This window comes from Erythrolamprus reginae, chromosome Z (assembly GCF_031021105.1).
Source record: "Erythrolamprus reginae isolate rEryReg1 chromosome Z, rEryReg1.hap1, whole genome shotgun sequence".
Classification (NCBI taxonomy): Eukaryota; Metazoa; Chordata; class Lepidosauria; order Squamata; family Dipsadidae; genus Erythrolamprus; species Erythrolamprus reginae.
The window spans coordinates 44,537,073-44,561,900 of NC_091963.1; the positions used below are offsets into that span (position 1 = coordinate 44,537,073).

A 24,828-nucleotide genomic window follows, 5' to 3' on the forward strand; every position below is an offset into this window, starting at 1 on the left:
AGAAGGAAAAATATTGAATTGTAACTCTGTGATTGTATCTGTTCTGGGTAAGGTGAGGTCCTAAATAGTTTTTAAATTAGGAAGAAGAGATTCTACCTGAAAATGTTTTTCCCATGTTCACCCTAACCCCCTCCCCAATATATTGCTAATGACAATAGCAGCCCTAACCCCTATATGATAGTGCCACATATTGATAATGACTTCTTGTGAATATTCAGAGAGATGGGAGACTGAATTATGGGGCCCATTGGCATAGACATTGCTTGTATCTAGTATATGAGATAATATCATCTGATATGCAATAGGGTATGAAGAGGGGGGATAGGTTCTTCTGATCACATAGTGGATGTAGGCCCTCCAAATGTAATTATTTTAATTGCTCTGGTAATTCTTGAGCAACCATTTAATATCTTTAACAGCAGTAGCAATAGCATTGGACTTATGTACTGCTCCACAGACCTGTGCAGCTCTCTAAGTGATTTACAGAGTCAGTCTATTGTCCCCAACAACCTGGATCCTTGGAAAGATGGAAAGCTGAGTCAACCCCGAGCTGGTGAGAATTGAACTACCAAACTGCTGGCAGCTGGCAGTCAACAGTGATAGCCTGCAGTACTGCATTCTAACCAGTGTGCTGCCATGGTTCTTAACTTCATCTTCTAGATTTCAGTAAAAAAAATAATTAATCAAACTCATTAATTTGTTGTTTCAAAAATAGCATATGAAAAATTGAAAAAAGGGTAGCTGCATATAAAGCATGGCAAGTTATAATTTGTAGTTTCAATATTATGATTCTTCAGTACTCAATGTATGCCACAACTGAGCCCAAAATTAATGTTGCTAAGTGACAAATTTGTTAAGTGAGCTTTGTCCCATTTTATGACTTTTCTTGCTACATTTATTAAATGAATCATTTCAGTTGTCAAATTAATAACACGATTGTTAAGCGAATCAGGCTTCCCCATTTATTTATTTGATTTTTATTTATTTGATTTTTATGCCGCCCTTCTCCTTAGACTCAGGGTGGCTTACAACATGTTAGCAATAGCACTTTTTAACAGAGCCTGCATATTGCCCCCACAATCTGGGTCCTCATTTTACCCACCTCGGAAGGATAGAAGGCTAAGTCAACCTTGAGCCGGTGATGAGATTTGAACCGCTGACCTACAGATCTACAGTCAGCTTCAGTGGCCTGCAGGACAGCATTCTTATCTGCTGCGCCACCCCGGCTCCATTGACTTTGCTTGTCAGAAGTTGCAAAAGGTGATTGCATGACCCGGGGATAATGCAACCACTGTAAAAATGAGTCAGTTGGCATACATCCAAATGTAAATCACAGGACCATGGAGATTTTGCAAGAGTCATATGTGTGAAAAATGGTCATCGGTCACTTTTTTTCAGTGCCGTTGTAACTTTGAACAGTCACTAATTCAACTGTTGTCAATTGAGGGCTACCTGTATACACTTAATAGATGAATGGCAGTTTCTTCTCCAAAAAGGGAATTATTATTTAGGTAATCCTCGATTTATAACATTCATTTAACAACCATTCAAAGTTATGGTGCAGCTGAAAAATGTGACTTATGATCAGCTCTCACATTTACACCTTTCACAATATCCCTACGGGGGCATGATCAAAATTTAGGTGCTTGGCACCTGGAATGCATTTTCATTCATTGCAGCATCCTGAGATCAGAAGCCTGCCAGTTCAGTCTTCCCAGCTGGCTCCAACAAGCAAAGTTGGAGTTAGACTTAACATAGAAACATAGAAGTCTGACGGCAGAAAAAGACCTCATGGTCCATCTAGTCTGCCCTTATATAATAATTTAGTTATAAGTTAATAATTTAGTAAAAAGATAATAAAACTGGATATGACTCACTGCTATGTAGTGAATTGTGTTCTTAATTGTGGTTGTGAGTCAAGAACTGTCTATCCTGACCTCATAAAAGGATGGCTTGAATTTAGATTATCCGCGTTTATCTTTTCCCCGTCTGATATCTAGAAAGGTGGGGCCACTCATTACTATGTTCTTAGTGATGGTCGGACTGCTGAAGATAAAGGGTTTTTTGGGGGGAGGGTGGAACCTTTTGCTTTTGCTAATTGGATGCAGTATGTCTCATTTATACTTCCTTGATCTCATTTACCTTGCATTAAGTTTTCAAATAATGCTTTAAGGCTTAAGAAATGGTGTCCCTATGCATTTTTAAAGCAAAAAAGTCAGATTTTAATGGTAAAAATAGATACCATAAGGAAGAGATGTAAAATTATAATGATTCTAGTTGGCGAACTTGATTACCCTAAGAACATCACCTTTCAGCATACACCCATTTCAGGGCGACACATATATTTCAATGAATTTTATTTTGTAACGTATTTAGTCTTTATAACAAACATTACCTGTGATGAGAATCTGACGCATAACTGTGCCTTACTATTTCCAAAAGGCTGTGTGTTAACCTTACTCTTTTACTTCAGTTACTAGGAGTAAAAACAACTGTTCAGGAAAGTATATTTGCATGCTTTATTTAACAGAAGTGCTGTTTTTTCTAAGGGTCTTGCAGCAAAGATAAAAATCCTAAATTGCACTGCATGAAATAACAATTTGCAGAAAGTGCAATATAATTGGTCTACCTGAGTTACAATGCCTAGTAAGTATTGTAAAATCAATGGTAAATCAAACACCCCTTTTTGTTAGTATATTTTATCCTATAATTTTCATAGGCTCATGAACGACTAGAGGATTCAAAACTTGAGGCTGTAAGTGATAACAATCTGGAGCTGGTCAATGAGATTCTTGAAGACATCAGTCCATTAATAAATAAAGATGAAAATATTGCGGAATTAGTTGGCATACTAAAAGAACCACACTTTCTGGCAAGTATATTTTCTAGTCTTAACAATGAAATATATTTCTGTTCAATTGCTGTAAAACATGAAAACGGGTTTTTTTTTAAAGGCAAGACTTTATGATTTAGATCTAAAAACAATTGTGTTAATGTTAGACTGAACTTGATATAACTTCAGGTATATTTGATTTTGGAGTGTAAATATATTACCATTTCTATTTAATTTACTTCAGATTAGAGCATAACTTAACTTTTCTTCTGAGCTGGATCACATCTGTTGTTTTGAGCTGTACAAAAATACTCTGTATGATAGAGTTTATAATATATTGTAGTTGCTGTTTATAAAATTGAGAAATTGCCCTATTATTGTAGGACCATTCTAGATTGCCAAAAAAATAGCCTTCAAATTATTCTGTGTAACTAATGGCCAATTACAGCTGAAAAAATATGTATTAAATGCATCATCTCATTCATTCTCTATTTACAGTCACTCTTAGAAGCTCATGATATTGTGGCATCAAAGTGTTATGAATCTCCTCCCTCTAGCCCAGAAATAAATAATGCTTCAGTGAACAATCAGATAGTACCAGTAGATGCTATTCGTATACTTGGTATTCATAAAAGAGCAGGGGAGCCTCTGGTAAGTATGACTTCCCCCTCCCCTTTAAATATCGAATGTTCTTGACAGACTTGCATAATCTGTCTGTGTTGTTTCTTTAATTAGCCTTATAAGATGATAAAATATTTCTTGAATAGACACTAAAATATAAATGTGTAGTGGATGAGGCATAATTCTTTAAATATGTTTTGTACCCAGACTATCATTAAATGTGGCACCTTATGATTTTTGATGAACTTTTTTTAATGTACACTGAGAGCATATGCATCAAGAAAAATACCTTGCGTGTCCAATCATATTTGGCCAATAAAATTCTATTCAATTCTATTTATTGAGGCGGTCCAGTGCTTTAGTGGGACTGCAAGCTTTTAGTGCGTGAGTGTACTGCATATGAAAGAAGGAATAACAAAGTTCATTTAAAATACTAATATACTCCAGGAAGAAGAAATGCTAAAGACTTGCTTTAATATCTCTATGAATGTTCTTCAACTATTAAACAGAAAATTTGATATAAAGATTAAAATAACTGTGTTCAGTAAGTTGAAAATGTGAGAAATCCATGTTTATAAGTCCATTCCTTGTATGAAATCCTCTTTTGCTTTTGGATTTCAGGATCATAACAGTGTACAAGTTTAACAGCTCTTATGTGATGTCAACTAATAAGAAATCACAGTATTAAGATTATAGTTCTGAAATGGGTATAAATGTTTCAGAGATAAACTCTGATGCCCTTCAAATGTTCATTTAGGGTGTGACATTTAGGGTGGAGAATAATGACCTGGTGATTGCAAGAATCCTTCATGGAGGAATGATAGACCGACAAGGTCTCCTACATGTAGGTGATATCATTAAAGAGGTTAATGGTCATGAAGTTGGAAACAATCCAAAAGAATTGCAAGAGCTCCTGAAGAGTATTAGTGGTAGTGTCACTCTGAAGATTCTTCCTAGCTACAAAGATAATATTGTTCCCCAACAGGTTAGTAGTACTATCCTTGATTTGAAACTATATAGTGAATGTTACTTTGTTTTCTTTCCTAGGCCTAATCAAATATGTTAATCAACCTAGCTATAGTATATTTAAAGGTGACAGCTGTCTGCAGTTAATATTTTGCTAAGAGCCATTATATGTAAATACACTGTAGTTACACATCTCTGTTTATATATACAGTATGTCACAGAAGTGAGTACACCCCCCCCCCCCACACACACACATTTTGTAAATATTTAAGTGTAACTTTTTAATGTGACAATACTTAAGAAATAACAGTTGGCTACAATCTAAAGTAGTGAATTTGCAGCTTGCATAACAGTGTAAATGAACTGTCCCCTCAAAATAATGCAACACACAACCATTAATGTCTAAACTGCTGACAACAAAGTTGTGGCCACCATTATTTTCCAGCTCTGCCTTATCCCTCCTGGGCATAGAGTGCATCAGAGCTTCACAGGTTGCCACTGGCGTTCTCTTCCATTCCTCTCTCACAAAATCATGGAGCTGGTGGATGTTAGAGACCTTGTGCATCTCCATCCTCCATTTCAGGATATCCCACAGATGCTCAATATGGCTTAGGTCTGGAGACATGCTTTCTCAGTCCATCACCTTTACCCTCAGCTTATTCATTCATTCATTCATTCATTCATTCATTCATTCATTCATTCATTCATTCATTCATTCATTCGATTTTTATGCCGCCCTTCTCCTTAGACTCAGGGTGGCTTATAACATGTTAGCAATAGCACTTTTTAACAGAGCCAGCCTATTGCCCCCAAAATCCGGGTCCTCATTTTACCCACCTCGGAAGGATGGAAGGCTGAGTCAACCTTGAGCCAGTGATGAGATTTGAACCGCTGACCTTCAGATCTACAAGTCAGCTTCAGTGGCCTGCAGTACAGCACTCTACCTGCTGCGCCACCCCGGCTCATTAGCAAGGCAGTGGTCATTTTGGAAGTGTGTTTGCGATCATTATCATGTTGGAATACTGTCCTGTGACCCTCTCTCTGAAGGGAGGGGATCACACTCTGTTTCAGTATGTCACAGTACATGTTGTAATTCATAGTTCCCTCAATGAATTATAGCTCCCCAGTCTTGGCAGCATTCATGCAGCCCCAAACTATGATATCCCCACCATCATGCTTGACTGTAGGCAAGACACACTTGTCTTTGTACTATTCACCTGGTTGCCACAAACGCTTGATACCATCTGAACAAAATAAGTTTATCTTGGTCTCATCAGACCACAAGGACATAGTTCCAGAAATCCATGTCCTTAATCTGTTTGTTTGCAGCAATCCGTTTGTGGGCTTTCTTGCGCATCATCTTTAGAAGAGGCTTCCTTCTGGGACAACAGCCCTGCAACCAGTTTGATGCAGCATATAGTTTGAGCACGGACAAGCTGTCCCCCTCACCCCTACAATCTCTGCAGCAATGCTGGCAGCACTCATGCATCTATGTCCCAAAGCCAACCTCTGGATATGACACTGAGAATGGGCTCTCAACTTCTTTAGTCAACCATGTCAAGGCCTGTTCTGAGTGGAACCTGTCCTGTTAAACCACTGTATGGTCTTGGCCACCATGCTAAAGCTCAGTTTCAGGGTCTTGGCAATCTTCTTATAGCCTAGGTCAGTGGTTCTCGACCTTAATAATGCCGCGACCCCTTAATACAATTCCTCATGTTGTGGTGGCCCCCAACCATAAGTCTAGTGCCAATTCTCCCAACAGAGCTTTAAACTGATTGGTAGGAAGGTCAGAAGGACCCCCACACTGTAAACGCCTGATTGGTTGGATTGTAAAATTTCCAAGGCGCCAGAATAGAAGCGTTGTCTTTTCCCATGGTCTTAGGCGACCCCTGTGAAATGGTCATTCGATTCCCAAAGGGGTCCCGACCCCCAGGTTGAGAACCACTGGCCTAGGTGATCTTTATGTAGAGCAACAATTCTATATTTTTTTCAGATCCTCAGAGAGTTCATTGCCATGAGGTGCCATGTTGAGCTTCCAATGCGAGAGAATTAGAGCAGTAACACCAAATTTAACATACCTGCTTCCCCTTCATACCTTTGTACCATTAATGAGTCACATAACACCAGGGACGGAAAACAGATATTTGGGCCCCATGTAGACATTATCACTTAGAAGTGTACTTACTTTTGTTACCAGCAGTTTAGACAATAATGATTATGTGTTGAGTCATTTTGAGGGGCCAGCACATTTACAATGTTATACAAGCTATAAACTCACTACTTTACATTGTAAAGTAACTCCAAATAGACTTATGGCAAGAATTCCTAGTTTATTACACTAAGTAGGAGGGCTGTGTAGAATATTAATTCATTAGCCAATACTTTTTTTATTAGTTATTTTAATTGTTATATTTAGTATATTTCTCATTAACATTTCATCCTGATTAGGCAAATATTCTGAGCTACCTTCCTCAACCTGATGCTTTCCCATAGTGTGATTAGAAGAGTTGTGGACTATGAAAAGCTATTCTTACAGGATAATTAAACCTGCATTTCTTGCTTTTAATAATGGGGTTTTTAGTGTTTTTTAAATTATTAGATTTGTTCTTACATTGTCTTTGTTATTGTTGTGAGCCGCCCCGAGTCTATGGAGAGGGGCGGCATACAAATCTAATAAATAATAATAATAATAATAATAATAATAATAATAATAATAATAATAATAATATTTTGAGGGGCCAGCACATTTACAATGTTATACAAGCTATAAACTCACTACTTTACATTGTAGCCAAGTGTCATTTCTTCAGTGTTGTCACATGAAAGGATATACCTTAAATATTTACAAAATGTGAGGGTGTACTCACTTCTGTGATATACTGTATATATGTCAACCAAACCAGGCACATTTCTAAGATTTTGGGGATGCCATTAAGGGGTATTTTCTATAAGAAGGTTAAGTGGGACGATCTAGCCCAGGGGTAAGCAAAGTTGGCTCTTCTATGACTCGTGGACTTCAACTCCCAGAATTCCTGAGCCAATCATGCTAGCTCAGGAATTCTGGGAGTTGAAGTCCCCATGTCATAAAAGAACCAACTTTGCCTATGCCTGATCTAGCCAATTGTCATCTAAACACTGAACATCAGTCATAGACAGATTCTAGAGGAATTTTAGGGGATAAATAGGGTGACTTTAAGAATGGATGATGAACTGTTATCTGTATTCTGGTACTATGACAGTTTATTCTGAAATATATGAATAATTTAAATCCATCCTTATATTCATAATTTTTGGACTTTAGTCACTTTTGATTCCACAGTAGAAAGATTCAATGGGATAAACTCAAGAACACACCATGGACAGGCAGTTCCGCAAGCTAAATTTGTATCTGTATGCTGTAAGGCAGCGGTCCCCAAACTACGGCCCGCGGGCCACATGCGGCCCGCTGAGGCCATTTATCTGGCCCGCGGGTCTTTTCCAAGGCTGCTCTGGTAAAGCAGTGAGAATGTCCCCCTCAATCTCATCTCACCCAAGGAAAAGTAAGGCTTGCTGAAAGCCGAGCTGGGCACAACACACACACGTACACGCACACACCCGCCTCCTTCTCTTTGAGTTGCTAGCTCCTGTTTTCTGAATGGGGATTGAATGGGAGTCCGGGGTCAGAGGGTGGAGGCTTGTCAGGTGAGTCCTCCACGGGGAGAGAAGAGGGAGGGTGAAAGAGGGAAAAGAGAGAGAGAGAAGTGGAGAGAAAGAAAGAAAAGGGAAAGAGAAGGGGAAAAGCGAGGGAAAGAGAAGTGGAGAAGAAGGAAGGAGGGAGGAAAGGAAGGAAGGGGGAGAAAGAGAGGGAGAGAGGAAGGGAGGGAGGGAGGAAGAGAGATAGCAAGAGAAAGAGAAGGAGAGAGAGAAAGAAAGCAAGAGAGAGAGAAAGAAAGAGAGAGAGAGAGAAAGAGAGTGAGTGAGAGAGAAAGAAATAAGGTATGTGCAGTGTGCATAGGAATCTGTTGATAGGGTTTTTTTATAGTCCGGCCCTCCAACAGTCCGAGGGACAGTGAACTGGCCCCCTGTGTAAAAAGTTTGGGGACCCCTGCTGTAAGGTGTATAATGATCAAGAGCTACTCTCTAATGAAATATGGATGCAACATGGAATGAATCAGAAATGTATTTTAGTCATGCCCTTAAACTTGTAGGCTACAAATAATCAATACTGCTAAATGCAGATAATGCAGTCTTTATTTCCCATTGTGCTATCGGACCATAGAAGGATTATTTCTTCTATGAGATGAAATATAAAGGGAAACTTTAGAAAAGTTCATATAGGCAGTCTTTGGATTATGAAAAAGGCCTCTTCTCAAGTCTATGCTTAAGTTGAGTTTTTATGTTACTTGAGTGCATATGGTTCTTATTTATCACCCTTTAGTTACATTTGAATATATAAAATGTCAGAGAAGGTCGGTAGCTGAACAATGTTTTCATGAATATTACAAAGTAGTATGGCATTTATTACGAACTCTTGCAATTAAACATTTTTTTCAAATACAGTAATAGAGTTTATAGAAATTTATTAATAATTGTGAATTATCTGGTAGTTGTCAGCTCAGAGACTGCCAGTAGTTTTAAATATCTGGGAGTGGTTTTCTATTCTAAGAGAAATAGGAAGGCCCATCATGATTACATCTAATGATTTGATCTGTAACAGTCATTGTATGATTTTTTTTCATTAAAGGAGAGGGTCTAGTTTGAACTATTTTGAAAATTTTCCAAGCTAAAATGCCCACATGGGGCTCTATACTGAGAAAAATATTCTTGAGATAGCCCAGGCTACACTCATTGCACCCAGATAAATTGTTGGGGTCTTCCTTAGGTTAGAAGCCTAAAACTTGAGATTAAGACATGGAGATTAAGACTAAATTACTTAACTCCATTTCTTTCCCTTAGGACCTTACCAATTAATAACAACTAAAAACTTCCCACTAAACCTGAATAATCTTGCTGGGGGAATGTGAGAAGATATTGGTTTATGGCAAATATGCTCCTACAGAAGCATATTGAAATTCAGACAGAGACAAATAGTTTAACTTTTAAAAGCAGCACTGCGTTGTCATAGATTTGCTGGGGAATGGCTAATTAGCCTGCCTGTGGTGACATTTCCAAAATTATGGTAAGATTGTTTCTGAGTTAGATATATAATATACTCTCTTTGGCATTTCTTTAGAGAATATACCCTTAAGACCCATTAGAAAAACATGTCTGCCATTATAGAACAAGGGATATTGAAGTAGCCAGGCATGTATTACTTTGCTGTGACATTTACAGATACATCCAATACACATACACACACACAAAAACACACACACACACAGATGTACGCATGCACTTTATCTTTTCTTCAACAATATCTGGGTGAATTGGCAATTTTATGTTATTTTCAAATGCTACATCTTCCATTATTCAGATGGTAGTAAAATATTGTGCAGCAGCAGTGAAAATGAGGCAGCTATTATTGCAAAGTTTTCCATAATTATAGCTCATGTATTAACCATTCTCAGGCCTTTGAGTATAATACAGTTTATTATTATGTTTCCTCTATATCTCAGATGCTAGTTTTCCATTTATCTTATATGTAAAAAAATATTTATGCTTAAGCAATTTTTTTTGAAAGCTAATACTGTGTGGTTGACTGAGTAGTGGCCTAGTCCAATCTTATTACATAAAAAGGTAATTTTGTCTTTTCAGAACTATAATTTGCTGAATAAACCTAAAATGTTTTGAGGCAATACTTGGAAAATATTACTTTGTAAGAATTTGTATGTTGGAGCTTTCTGTGGCGTCCATGTATTCACTGCTTTTTAGTCATGCTTTGTTCAAAAGACTGTTTCCAAAAGACAGCACACTGCATGAAATAAAAACAATTCTGACAAATTCTGACAACTGAGTGTAAAATGTGGAATAAAATAAATTTAACTTTGAACAAAAGTTAAACTATGTGTAAAGTATCTTTAAATTGTATTAAAAAGAATTGTTTCATTGTTTTGGCAATCATTGAAATGATTAATGTAAAGGCAAGTCATTTTGTTATGACACTAATCGTAACCTTTCAGTCTATTGCATTGGGACAAAGTTTTCTTCTGGGGGAGATGGCAGAAATCTATGCAAGTGGTGAATCCTGGAACTCTTAATTAAAATATTGGTTTCACTTCAGCTCTCTTGGCTGCACTCTAAGAATAAAGACATGTAAAAATAATTGGGATCAATAAAACACAAATTATAAGAACATAAATGACCACATGATAACTCTAGTAATTAATTTCAAGGGGTTTTTACAGTTTGAAGCTTTACCAGAAACTTTATCATCTTTCAAAATTGTCCTCTGGACCCTTCATTTTGCTGAAACAGATGAAAAAATTACAACTCTTAAACAAGTAACCAAATTGATGAGACTTTGTAAGTCCGTTAGAATGATTGTTCTTAAACTATTTTTAAAATTATATTTCAGGTATTTGTGAAGTGTCACTTTGATTATAATCCATTCAATGATAATCTCATTCCATGCAAAGAAGCTGGTCTTAAATTTTCCAAGGGAGAAATTCTTCAGATTGTAAACCGAGAAGACCCAAACTGGTGGCAGGTTAGAAATTGTTAAATTTAATATAAAATTTCAGTACATTAATCCAGTCTTCTACTACATACATTTTTCATTTATTTATTTATTAAAATGCTATTTTGTATCCTATGAGGAATTACTGTTAAATATAATTTCAGGCAAGAGAGCTAGTTGTTACAAAATCAGTTCTAGTTCTATCCTAAGAACAAGGTCACATATTTTCAGCCCTAGGAAGAAAGCAATGGCAAATCATTTCTGAAAAAGCTTCCCAAGAAAACTACAGGGATTTGGAGGAAGGGATGAAAAAAGCAAAAAAAAACCAGACAGAAATTCAGAACTGTTTCATGAAAATGGATATAGATCTTTCTATATTCTCAAATTGGACCAGAATATCTTCGAGACCGCCTTCTGCCCCACGAATCCCAGCAACTGATTAGGTCCCACAGAGTTGGCCTTCTCCGGGTCCCATTGACTAAACAATGTCGTCTGGCAGGACCCAGGGGAAGAGCCTTCTCTGTGGCAGCCCCGGCCCTCTGGAATCAACTCCTCCCAGAGATTAGGACCACCCCCACCGTCCTTACCTTTTGAAAGCTCCTGAAAACCCACTTATGTCACCAGGCATGGGGAAAATGATATGCACCTTAGCTACTACAGTTTTTTATGTATGGTTTGTTAGGGTTTCTGTGTTTGTTTTTTATAATAAGGGTTTTAAATTATTCTTTTAACATTAGATTTGTACATTATGTATTGTTGTTGTGAGTCCTTGGAGAGGGGTGGCATACAAATCTAATAAATAAATAAAATAAATAAATATAATTCTGTCTGTAAAAATATGATATAATATCATGCTTGTCTTGAGATCATGTAAAATAACCAAATTATGCAAATCAGCACACAGATATACTGTAGTATACTTATTAAATTGTGACTGAAGTACAAGGATATAAGTAGCGTTATGAAACAGGAGGGGGAAAATGTCTCCGTGCTTTTGGGAGAGGCTTCTTTGTGCATGTGTGAATATATATGTACAAAATGCCAAAATAGGGGTCTTGGATGTGTTGGTGTGAAAGATAGCAAAAATTACATCATATAGGCTTATCTGAAGAAGGAAAAGTTCTCATTAGCTTAGTTCTGTGTTAGTTGTTAATGCCTGTGAATCTGTCCACTAGCATCTGTTATAAGAAGTGTGTTTACATTATTTATGTGGGCACATTCCTAAATTTTTGTCCACTGCATTCCAACACAGCTAGCCTTGGGTTGTTGCTAGGGAAAGGGATTATCAGTCTTCATATTTTAGGAGAAACATGCAAAACAAAATGCAAAACAAAATTTGAATAGAATTCATCTAAGCATTTGGAAGGAAGGCCTCTACTTTATTTTTATTTCTGCTTACGTTGTTAGATATAATCAAGATAAATCTGCTTCCTTAGGATATATTTGGTTTTTACAAATCAAATGGTCTATATCAGGTGATAAATGATTGATTGTTTTTATACTGGGTTTTATTTATTTCTTCTAATGTTTTAACTGTATTCTATTTTAATCTTGTCTATATTTTACCCTTGTAAGCCGTCCTGAGTCCGCGACAAGAAGGGCGGCAAATAAATAACATAACATAACATAACGCACTTGGGGAAAAGGAATCCTCAATCTGAGTATTGTATTGGCAGTTCTGTGTTAGCAAAAACTTCAGAAGAAAAGAATTTAGGGGTAGTGATTTCTGACAGTCTCAAAATGGGTGAACAGTGCAGTCAGGCGGTAGGGAAAGCAAGTAAGATGCTTGGCTGCATAGCTAGAGGTATAACAAGCAGGAAGAGGGAGATTATGATCCCGCTATATAGAGTGCTGGTGAGGCCACATTTGGAATACTGTGTTCAGTTCTGGAGACCTCACCTACAAAAACATATTGACAAAATTGAACAGGTCCAAAGACGGGCTACAAGAATGGTGGAAGGTCTTAAGCATAAAACGTATCAGGAAAGACTTAATGAACTCAATCTGTATAGTCTGGAGGAGAGAAGGAAAAGGGGGGACATGGTTGAAACATTTAAATATGTTAAAGGGTTAAATAAGGTCCAGGAGGGAAGTGTTTTTAATAGGAAAGTGAACACAAGAACAAGGGGACACAATCTGAAGTTAGTTGGGGGAAAGATCAAAAGCAACGTGAGAAAATATTATTTTACTGAAAGAGTAGTAGATCCTTGGAACAAACTTCCAGCAAACGTTGTAGATAAATCCACAGTAACTGAATTTAAACATGCCTGGGATAAACATATATCCATCCTAAGATAAAATACAGAAAATAGTATAAGGGCAGAGTAGATGGACCATGAGATCTTTTTCTGCCGTCAGACTTCTATGTTTCTATAACATAACATAACATGTTCTTCGGAGAGGGGCGGCATACAAATCTAAGTAATAAATAAATAAATAATAAATAAACATAACATAAGATGCGTTATGACATTTTAGTGACATTTTGGCCTGCTATGCACTTTGGTATCTAAAGACACGTCTTTGGAATATGTAAAAAATCCTGAATTAAAGTTCATATCTTCTCATTCAAAAAAAGTAAAGGCGGAAATGGGATTTTTTTTAAAAAAATAATTCATTTTTTAACATGTGCTGTTTTAGAACTTCACTTAGAATATTTACTGAAAAATAAGTTTGGTTGTTGAAAGATGGGTAGAAATTTGTTTAGAATACTCGACTGTTCTTAAACTTTATATTTCAGATATCTCTTGTCTGCTAGTGTGTTACGGTGCTGTGCATCCAACGTTTATATGAACAAATCTGAACATTAAATTCCTTTTGGCTATACAGTATTACAATTTATCATGTAAAAATCAATTTCGTTTCATGCTTAATTTTATTTCAGGCCAGCCATGTCAAAGAAGGAGGAAGTGCAGGACTTATTCCTAGCCAATTCTTAGAAGAAAAGAGAAAAGCATTTGTTAGGCGGGACTGGGAAAATTCAAGTAAGGAACACAAAAATACCATTTTGCTTATGTTTATTCTTCAAGTTTCATGCATTGTGAATAATGGAATACTTTATTGTCTGTAATGACAAATTAGTAATCAAAATAATTTGCTTTCTAATTTCTGGATCTTTTCTGCCATCTGCTGGTACGTAGATAAAATTAAATAGGGAGTATTATAACGATAAGTCTAAACAATTTATTATAGTTATATAAACAAATTTAGCAGTTACAAGTTACAAGTCAGGGTGATATGGCTTTCAATGGATTACATTAAGAATTTGTTCCAAATCAATATAACAAATTGTAATTTCAAAAATATCTCATTTGTTTTTAGGTCCTTTCTGTGGGACAATAAATAGTAAAAGGAAGAAAAAAATGATGTATCTCACAACTAGAAATGCAGGTTTGTGAATTTTAGCATTACAAACTAGAATACAGAAAAATAACTTTTGCAAGAATATTTAGAAAGTTATTTATATTCATTTAGCTTAACAACTACTGCAAAAAAATATAGTTAAATTTAGTGTATTCACAGGCTGACCATACAACAACTAATTCGGCATACAGCCATAATTATGGTCATATATCAGGGGTTATCTGTATCTCTAGTATCTATACATACAAATCCAGGGAGTGATTCCAAATAAAACTAATATTTTTATTTTATTTTATTTATTTCGATTTATAAGCTGCCCATCTCCTCACGGGCTCAGGGTGGCATAAAACAATAAAACAACATATAAAATTTAAAACTCCAATATTAAAAAACATTTATCCATCTATCATTCATAGGTACTGGTCGGAGGGGAGTGTTATTGCTCAATGGCCCCAGGCCTGCCAGCAAAGACATGTTTTTAAGGTCTTTCAGAAGGCCAGGAGGGTGGTAGTGGTGCTAATTTCTGGGGGGAGTTGGTTCCTGAGGACTGGAGCTGCCACAGAGAAGGCCCTTCCCCACGGTCCTACCAGACAGCATTGCTTGGCTGAAAAGACCTGGAGGAGGCCAACTCTGTGGGATCTAATTGGCCACTGGGATGCGTCCCATAAGTAAACTGCTCCTAAGCCATGTAGGACTTTATAGGTGATAACCAAAACCTTAAATTGCATTCGAAGACCAATCGGAAGCCAGTGCAGCTTGCGGATTGTTGGAATTACAATCTGTGTACATCCATAATAGCTCATGCGCTGCATTCTGAACTAACTGAAGTCTCCGAACATTCTTCTATGTTTCAATGTTTCTTTAAGGTTAATGTAGAGCGCATTGCAGTAATCAAGCTTCGAGATGATGAGGGCATGAATGACTGTGAGAAGAGACTCACTATCCAAATAGGGCCACAACTAGTCCACTAGGCAAACCTGTGCAAACGTCCCCCTAGCCACAGCTGAGAGATGTTGCTCTAGTCTCTGCTTTTGCTCTAGTCTCAGCTGCGGGTCTAGGTTCACTCCCAGATTATGGGCCCACTCTGAGGGGGTCAAGGTTTCCCCCCAGAGTAATGGATGGATAGATGTCAGGCAAGACCCACAGCCACTCCGTCTTGTCAGGATTGAGTTTGAGCCCGTTGACACCCATCCAGATGCTCACAGCCTCCAGGCACCGGCACATCACTTCCATTGCTCCACTGAATTGACAAGGGGTGGAAATGTATAGCTAAGTGTCATCAGCATATTGCTGGAAACTCATCCCATGCCATCGGATGATCTCATCCAGTGGTTTAATGTAGATGTTAAACAGTAGGAAGAGGACTGATCCCTGAGGCATCCCACAAAGGAGGGACCTAGGAGCTGACCTTTGTCCCCTTATCAACACTGACTGTGACCAACCAGAGAAGTAAGAGGAGAACCAAAGCAAAATGATGCCTCCTACTCCAACCCCTCGAGTCAGCGCAGAAGAATACATGGTCGATGTATTGAAAGCCATTGAAAGGTCAAAAAGTACTAAGATAGAGGATTATCCCTTATCCCAGGCCTGCCAGAGATCATCCATTAGTGAGACCAAAGCAGTTTCAATGCTGTATCCTTGCCTGAAACCAGACTGATAAGGGTCTAGATAATCAGCTTCACCCAAGGACCGCAGGAGCTGGAGCGCCACCACCTTCTCAACAACCTTCCCTAAAAAGGGAAGGCTAGAGATGGGAGGATAGTTTTTCAAAATAGTCGGATCCTGAGGAGGGGGTGCACAACTGCCTCCTTTAATTGGGGCAGGAAATACCCCTCCGTCAAGGAAGCATTGGTCACTGCCTGGATCCAGCCTTGTGTCAACCTCCTGCTGGCCAAAACCAGCCAGGAGGGGCACAGATCCAATAAACAAGTGGATGAGCTCCAATCATCTCTGTCGATACTGCCCATTTAGAGTCCAGGTCTATCCGAATCTGAGCAACTTTATGCACAAGAAACTGACTAAACTCCTCAGTTCTGCCCTGTAAGAGCTTGTCCACTCTCCCCCCATATCAAGAAGGGAATGGGTCACCCTAAACAGGGTGGCTGGGTCTGATTCTGCAGATGCAATCAGGGCCAAAAGATGCAAACATTTTGCTGCCTTGGTCACCACTAGATAGGTTGTAATGAAGTGTCTGGTCAGATTCAGATTTGCTGGTCCTCTAACACTGCTCCAGACGTCTCTTTTGGTGTTTCATCTCCTGGAGCTCCTCGGTAAACCAAGGAGCCTTCCTGGATCTACTGCCACAGAGAGGTTGCAAAGGTGCAATCTGGTCCAGAGCCCCTGCTGAGGCCCTATTCCAGGCTGTTACCAGAGACTATGCCGGATTGTGTTTAAGCGAGTCAGGTATTTCCTCATGCACCCTTTGAAACCCTTCTGGGCCCATTAGGCATCTGTGGTGGAATTAACTAATTGGTTCCGCTTCGCTGTGGTGCAGGATTGGTGCCATAAAGTCAAGCCATAGCAAAAAATGATCTGACCACAACAAGGGCAAGATGTCTATATCCCTTATCATCAGATCATAACTCCACTGCTCCGAGAGAAACACCAGGTCGAGTGTGTATTCCGCCTTGTGAGTTGGACCTGTACTACCTGGGTTAGATCCGTGGTTGCCATGAAAGCCATGAACTCCTGCACTAACTCCAAGGATTCACTGAGCGATGGTTCGTTAAAGTCCCCCAAGACCATGAGTCTGGGAAACTCGACGGCTAGCCTGGCTACTGCCTTGCGTAGCAGACAGGGCTGTTGCCATGCAGCTGGGAGGCAGGTACGTAAGCAACAAGCCCAACTGAACCCCTAGGTCTAACCTCAAAAGGAAAGACTCACATCTGATTATGTCAGATGCAGGGAGCCCTCTTGGGCTGAGAGTCTTCCGGACTGTGACTGCCACTCCTCCACCCCTTCCCTGATGTTGCGGCTGATGCAGCACCTGAAACCCATCTGGGCACATCTCTGAGAGGGGAACACCTCCCCCCATTGCCCAGCCAGGTTTCAGTTACACATGCCAGGTTGGCCTCCTCATCCAAGAGTAAGTCTCAGATAAGGGGAGCTTTGTTCACAACCGACCTGACATTGAGCAGTAGCAGCCTGAGTCCAGGATCTCGACTCTTCCTATCACCAGTTATATGGGTTGAGCTAGATAACTCAGAGGGGCCAGAACAAGGAATTGCTTTTAAGCAGTGAGTTCTAGTTCCCGGCAAGCAGCCTACCCCCCCCCAGTTCCCACCCTATCTGCCCCTCCCAGTTAGAACCAGTATGTTGAAGCCCTCTCCCACCCCAGATTTAGTCCCCCCCGCCTCCCAGGCCTCACTCATCCTCAGAAGGTTTGTACACACATACCAAGGCAGGGGATACACCCCGGCCCCCCACCCGTTCCTGTTTGCACACTCAGCAGGTTGAGGACCAGCCTTCACCCCTGGCTTCCCAATTCGTTTATTCCATAATCCACAACACTCTCTCCAACAACCCCCCCCCCCCAATATAAAACAATATTTAAAAAATTACAATTGAATAAAACAAGACATATAAGGATGTAAACCATTGCCCAAACTTGTGAGTTTTCCTGTATGTAGACAATTTGATATCCCTTGTCACGGTGCAAAAATGTATATTTACACTGTTTTGCTAATTTATTTTATAATTCAAATTATCGTTAAACTCACAGATAATTTAGCTTGTCATGTTTAGTAATTTAATACTAAATTACTAAATTAAATTAATCATTAATGGGGCACATTAATGATTTTTTACTACTGTATTAAATAATTTAGGAATCCTATATCTAAGTTTCCTAGATATAATTGGGAACAATGGCCTCATGTACAGCACTTTAAAAAATAAATAAAATAGCCATGCAGTAGTAGAAATCCTAGTACAGGAAAACATTTTTTACTCCTTGTGACAAGCAGTGGCTGTTGTATATTACATCATTCATATAATTAGCAATGTTACTCTATTGACCCATCTATATTCATAGTATATTCATCATTTGAAAACTATTGTATGATATCAGAGGTAGAATCTAAAGGGCCAGGCCATATAACCTTTCACCCAGTGCTTTCCGAAAATTATCAAATCATAATTTGTAATGTGTCTAAAATTAGTGCATAATGTGTTATTAATTTTTAATTAAACTTAACATTAAATCAACTGTAATGGCCCAGGTCTGTCAACTTATTGCAGGGGTTTTCTGCCACAACTTTCAGTGGCCAGATTGGAGACTGCCCCACTCCTGAAAATACATATGTGCATATGTACACACATACATACATACATACATACATACATACATACATACATACATACATACGTACGCAATATATGTACTATATTCAATGCTGGAAATAATAAAAATGGATAGTACCTTGAAAATCTTATATGGCTAGGTTACCTGCCTCTTCTTGAAGTAATCTGGCCTTCCTACTAAATAGGATAAGTGCATTATAGATCCCTTCTCTTAAATGATCATGTAATAGGACCTCAGAGGCTCTCATTCCTATTGGTTTACTCAACATTTTGGACAGCCTCCCACCTGAGATTCAAGAAATCACAAATTAATTGGGTTGAGAGTAACGTGTCCAAAAGTCAACCAGTGAGCCTAATGGCTGATTGGCAGAATTGGCAATCCATAGTATTGTCAAATTTATATAATGTTCACATTGCCTTGATTTTAACATGTTCTGTTCCATCTAGAATTTGATCGACATGAAATTCAAATATATGAGGAAGTTGCAAAGATGCCTCCATTTCAAAGAAAAACACTGGTCTTAATAGGGGCCCAAGGAGTTGGCCGAAGAAGTCTGAAAAATAGATTTATTGTACTGAATCCCACAAAATTTGGAACCACAGTCCCATGTAAGTTTTTATAACACTCTCGTTTGTTTGCTTATTTTACATAGCTTCACTAAACATGTTTCTTTGATTCCTGATAGCCTTAATCTCAGATGAACATTATGAAATAAGGTAGTGTAACTACAAATTAAAAACATCATAATCGTTATCATCATCATCATCATTATAGCCATTGTCTATCCATTGCCGGATGAAGGCCTCTCTTCCATATGTTTCCAACCAATACGCGACAATATCAAATATTGCAGGCTCAATTGGCAAAAGAAAGCTCAGGACCGTATTGGTTGGAAATAACAGGTAATCCTCAAGGTATGACTTATTGACCATTCAAAGTTACACAATAACCCTCCCAAGTATTTATAACACAGTCCCAAAATTAAGAACATTGCAGTACCATAGCAATCGTTATAAATGATCGCAGAGGCACTGTATTTACCCTGCCTATTCCTCTCACCGGTTCCCCACAATTGCTTTCCTCCCCATCCTGCTATGTCAGACTTGTGAGAGTCACCCGAGATCACAATCCGCACAATTCTCGATACGTGAAAAGCATTTGCAAGCCAAACATAGGCTGAAGTGAAACCAGAGAGGACACCAATCTTTGCAAGGTAAGTGAGTCTGGCACAGTAGGATGGGGGGAAACAATTGTGCAGTTCATGAAGTATCCCAGTGGCTCGGGGGAGGGCTTGAGTAGCCTGTTCTATCAGCATGGCCTTCCCACTATGAGATACCTTGCACACTTAACAAGCAGTGCATTCAATTAGCAAATCCGTGGCCGAAAGCAGGAAGTTTTCATGTTCACTTTATGTGATCGAAATGCATTTGAAGTTGTGCTCCTTTTTTCTAATATTGGCATGTTTTATACATTTGGCAGTAAAATAGTATCAGCAAAGATATGGGCAATTGTGTTTCAAAACATATTCACCTGGAATAAGCTCTATTATAAGTTCTACCAAGCATACTTTGGGACTACTTGTCCCAAAATATTTTGCCAACTATTTATAATTAAAATATTTAAATGTACTTGCATACAAATCATTTGAATTTCAATCTGTAGAATTCCTTATGTAATGCATTACATAAGGAATTCTACAGATTGAAATTTAAATTATTTGTACGCAAGTTCATTTAAACATTTTAATTATAAATAGTTGGCAATATACTACTTTTTTTCAGATGCAGATGGAAGAGAGGCAGAAACTACATGAACTCATAATGAAAATAAAAATGCAAATTAAAATAGTTCTGTAGTTCTGTCTAATTTCTGGAGTTTTTCTGTGATCTTCTATACCAGTGATTTTCAACCTTTTTTGAGCCGCGGTACATTTTTTTACATTTACAAAATCCTGGGGCACACCACCAACCAAAATGACACCCTAAGACACTCTTCTCTTTTTTTCCAACCCTGTCTCCTCCCCTCCTCTGTGTGTGTGTGTATACACACTCTTGAACCATTTCCCAAAACAGGTGAGGGCTGGGGGGTTTTCTCTCTTATTCTTTGGGTGCTTTTTATCATATGCTTTAAATCAAGAGTCACTTCTCTCTCTCCTTTGTTTCTCTCTCTTTCCTCTCATTCTCTGTCTCAATCATTTTCTCATTTCTATTTTTTCCTTCCCATCCTCTCATTTCTCTCTCTCCCTTCCTCTCCTTTTCTCTCTCTCTCTCTCTTTCTTTCTCTCTTTCTTTTATCTCTCTTTCACTCTCTCTCTTGCTTTCTTTCTCTCTTTCTTTTCTTTCTCTCTTTCTTTTCTTTCTCTCTCTCTTGCTTTCTCTCTCTCTCTCTCTTGCTTTCTTTCTCTCTCTTTCTCTCTATCTCACTCTCTCTCTCTCTCTCAGCAAAAAGTTGTGAGACCGGAACCTGAGCTTCCTTCTTCGCGGCACACCTGACTATGTCTCGCGGCACATTAGTGTGCCACGGCGCATTGGTTGAAAAACACTGTTCTATACCCCTCAATCTTCTGTCAGGTTTAATATTTGAAAGTTGAAATGTTATATGATCCGTACGGTGGTTGGAATGTGGTACTGCAGGCTATTTCTGCTGACTGTTGGCTGCCTGCAGTTTGGCAGTTTGAGTCTCATCAGTTCAAGGTTGATTCAGCCTTCCATCCTTCCGAGGTCAGTAAAATGAGCACTCAGATTGTTAGGGGCAATAGGCTGACTCTGTAAACTGCTTGGAGAGGGCTGTAAAGAGATATATAAATAAGTGCTATTGCTGTTTCCTAAAACATAGGAATTATTTTGTGAGCCATAACAGGAAACCATTCTTGGACTGAAGAGCCTTTCTACTAGTACAGGAAATCTACTGTATTCAAATCTTTGTTCCCTACATAAAAGCACACCTGCCTGTATTCTTTGCATATTGTTGTTTTGCTCATATGTCAATTTATTTAGTTACATCGCGGAAACCGAGGGATGATGAGAAAGATGGACAAGCATACCGGTTTGTGTCACGAAGTGAAATGGAGGCAGATATTAAAGCAGGAAGATATTTAGAACACGGGGAATATGAAGGAAATCTTTACGGTACCAAAATAGATTCCATTATTGAAGTGGTTCAGACTGGAAGGACATGTATCTTGGATGTGAATCCACAGGTATGCTAGTGTAACAGGAAATTTTAGTTTATTGTGCAACAGAAAGTGACCTTTCAACATCATGCCTTATTATTGCCAGTGATGACCAGAAAGAGCAACATTGTTCCTTTTCCTATTTTAGCATGTTTTAAATGCTGTTTTCACAAGATTTAAGTGGCCATTTATGATTCTTAATCCTCCCCAAGATTATACACATAAAGAAATAGTTTTTAAAAATCCAGTCCTGCCTACGTGAAGACATTTGCAAGTTGTGGATTTCCCAGTTGTCTCTAGAGGGGAGCTAGAGCTTACATATCTGAAAGGAATGCTCCCATAACTTCACTATATGTGTAGAATTTTTATTGTTCTTTTGAAATGCAAAACGGCTTATAAAGCTAAGCTAAAGGCCATCTGAGACATTTGTAGCTTCAAAGGGATTGTTCTTGAGTTAACCTTCCTTATTATTGTGCATTTTTTCCATCTTCTCCTTCTTTGATCAATATTTGCTACTGTTTCCAAATGGTGGAGATTGTGGTTGTAGAAGCAGTAGAAGGATAAAGAATAAGACTCTTATTTCTTTTATTTTTTGAGGTTGACTTCAGGTAACTACACGAATAAGTCCATGCAAGTTACTTAGCAACCTTTCAAAAGGAATTCGCCATTGTTATCTAAAGCTTAGGGAGGGTGACTCAAGGGAGGACAAGAACGCCCCCCCCCTTCTTAGTCCAGTGCTTTAATCACTAGACTAAACTAGTTCTCTTAATCTCTTGAGGTTTAAAGTCAATGGCAATAGAAGGGAAGCTTCTTTGTTTGGAACTGTATGTTCTATACCTATACTGGAAAATTTGAAAAGAACTCAATTACAATAATTTAAAACATCAGAGAAGGGAGGGAAATTAATAGGAATGTAATCCTGCCCCACCTTGATTCAGTTTTGGGAGATGTTTCGCCCTAGTCTAACCTTAAATATCTTATTTGTTTTTTATTTTATTTTATTTGTAATATTTGTAATATACATAGGTATGACATTGTTTATATACATAAGATGGATACTGATAAGAGGGAACAATTGGATAGGGATAGTATGCACGCCTCTTACTTACCTCCTAGGAATTGGGTGAGGTCAACAATGGACAATTTAAGGCTAACATTTTTGGGGTTTGGTGATGAAACTACAGAGTCAGGTAGTGAGTTCAAGGCATTAACCATTCTGTTGCTGAAGTCGTATTTTCTACAGTCAAGTTTGAGATGATTCACTTTGAGTTTGTATCTGTTGAGTGCTTGTATATTGTTATGGTTGAAGCTGAAGTAATCATTGACAGGTAGGACATTATAGCAGATAATTTAATTAGCTATGCTTAGGTTGTGCTGAAGGTGATGTAGTTCTAAGTTTTCTAAGCCCAGGATTTCAAGTCTGGTTGCGTAAGGTATTCTGTTGTGAGTAGAGGAGTGGAAGGCTCTTCTAGTAAAGTATCTCTGGATACTTTCTAATGTATTTACATCTGATATGCGGTGTGGGTTCCAGACAGATGAGCTGTATTCAAGGATTGGTCTGGCAAATGGTTTGTATGCTCTGGTTAATAATGTGATATTACTGGAGAAGAAACTATGTAATATTAGGTTAGCAACTCTTGGAAACCTTTTCAGCGATGTTGTTGCAGTGGGCTTTGGCACTTAGGTCATTTGATGTGGGTATTCCAAGATCTTTGACAGAGTGAGGGTCATCTGCAAGATTTGTTTATTCACCTTGTATTTGGTGTTCTGATTCTTTTTGCCAATGTGCAGGACAGAACATTTGTTGGTTGAGATTTGGAGTTGCCAGATGTTTGACCATTCTGACACAGAGTCAAGATCTTTTTGGAGGGTAGCAGTGTTGTGGGCAGTGTTGAAGAATTTTACATCATCGGTGAAGAAAACACAGTCACTTGTAATGTGATCGCAAAGTTCATTTATATAGAATATAAAGAGTGTTGATCTTAGTACGCTACCCTACTGTTAACAGGAATGGGATTAGATAGGGTGCTCCCTATTTTGACCACTTGTTGTCTATTTGACAGGAATGCAGATATCTAGTCATGTAGGGACACAGAGATGCCATAGGTTTTCAGTTTCAGAAGTAGTTTATCATGAACCACTGAGTCAAAAGCTTTACAGAAGTCTATATAAACTGCGTCTTTTCTTTTGCCCTTGTAAAGTTTTGAGGTTCATAGGTTTTTGCAGTGTAGTACGATAATTTTTTCCTGAAACCAAATTGCTTGTTTGAAAGTAGGTTGTTAGTTTCTAAGTGAGGGGTAATGGATTGGTTTATGATTGATTCTATGACTTTCATGTGACGCAACATAGAGAGATTGGCCTGTAATTTTCAACTAGGCTGGGGTCTCCCTTTTTGACAATAGGGATGAGTATGCCTAGTGACCATAGGTTGGGCAAGGAGCTTATTCTGGAAGATATCTCATAGATTATGCTTAGCGGTTCAGCTATGACTGTGGAGAGCTTTTTAGGAAGTATGCACATAGTCCATCAGGTCCACATAGTGCTTTTTCAATGTTGTCTTCAGTGAAGTCTATTTGTGTTAAATCGTTGTGAGTATTTATATATCCTACAAAATTTGATATGGCTCTGAACTCAAATTAGGTTATGCAAATTATTGGTTTAGTGCAAATTCCATTCCAAAAAGAGGCTTTGTTGGTGAGGAGTGCCTATCAATGAGTGTTGACTCCTGGTGACTACCTAGTCAGATTCATACATTTTTTTCTGGCAAGACCTCAGAAGTGGCTTATAATTGCCTCCATTCCAAGGCTGGGAGAGAGTGAGTGACCCAAAGTCACCCCGCTGCCTTTATGCTTAGGGGCATATAATTTAAGAGGCTGAATGCAGTGATAGGAAAAACACTCACTTAATTCTTCAGCATGTTGTGTGGCAAGTCACTTTTTATTTGCATTTACTTATTTTGCTTTTTTTAAAAAAAT

General features: G+C 38.4%; 1 protein-coding gene across 10 annotated transcripts in view; it reads left to right on the plus strand.

The window, feature by feature from the left end:
* Positions 1 to 24,828, plus strand: part of PALS2 (protein associated with LIN7 2, MAGUK p55 family member) — a 68,875-nt gene that overhangs the window by 37,890 nt on the left and 6,157 nt on the right. For 9 of the 10 annotated variants that reach the window (XM_070729057.1, XM_070729058.1, XM_070729055.1 and 6 more), the window contains exons 3-10: positions 2,720 to 2,872; positions 3,332 to 3,484; positions 4,212 to 4,439; positions 10,914 to 11,045; positions 13,900 to 13,999; positions 14,337 to 14,405; positions 19,128 to 19,289; positions 21,678 to 21,880. In XM_070729057.1, coding sequence (XP_070585158.1) covers positions 2,720 to 2,872; positions 3,332 to 3,484; positions 4,212 to 4,439; positions 10,914 to 11,045; positions 13,900 to 13,999; positions 14,337 to 14,405; positions 19,128 to 19,289; positions 21,678 to 21,880 — 1,200 coding nt within the window. The remainder of the gene's footprint in view (positions 1 to 2,719; positions 2,873 to 3,331; positions 3,485 to 4,211; positions 4,440 to 10,913; positions 11,046 to 13,899; positions 14,000 to 14,336; positions 14,406 to 19,127; positions 19,290 to 21,677; positions 21,881 to 24,828) is intronic. The other variant, XM_070729062.1, reaches the window with a different exon arrangement.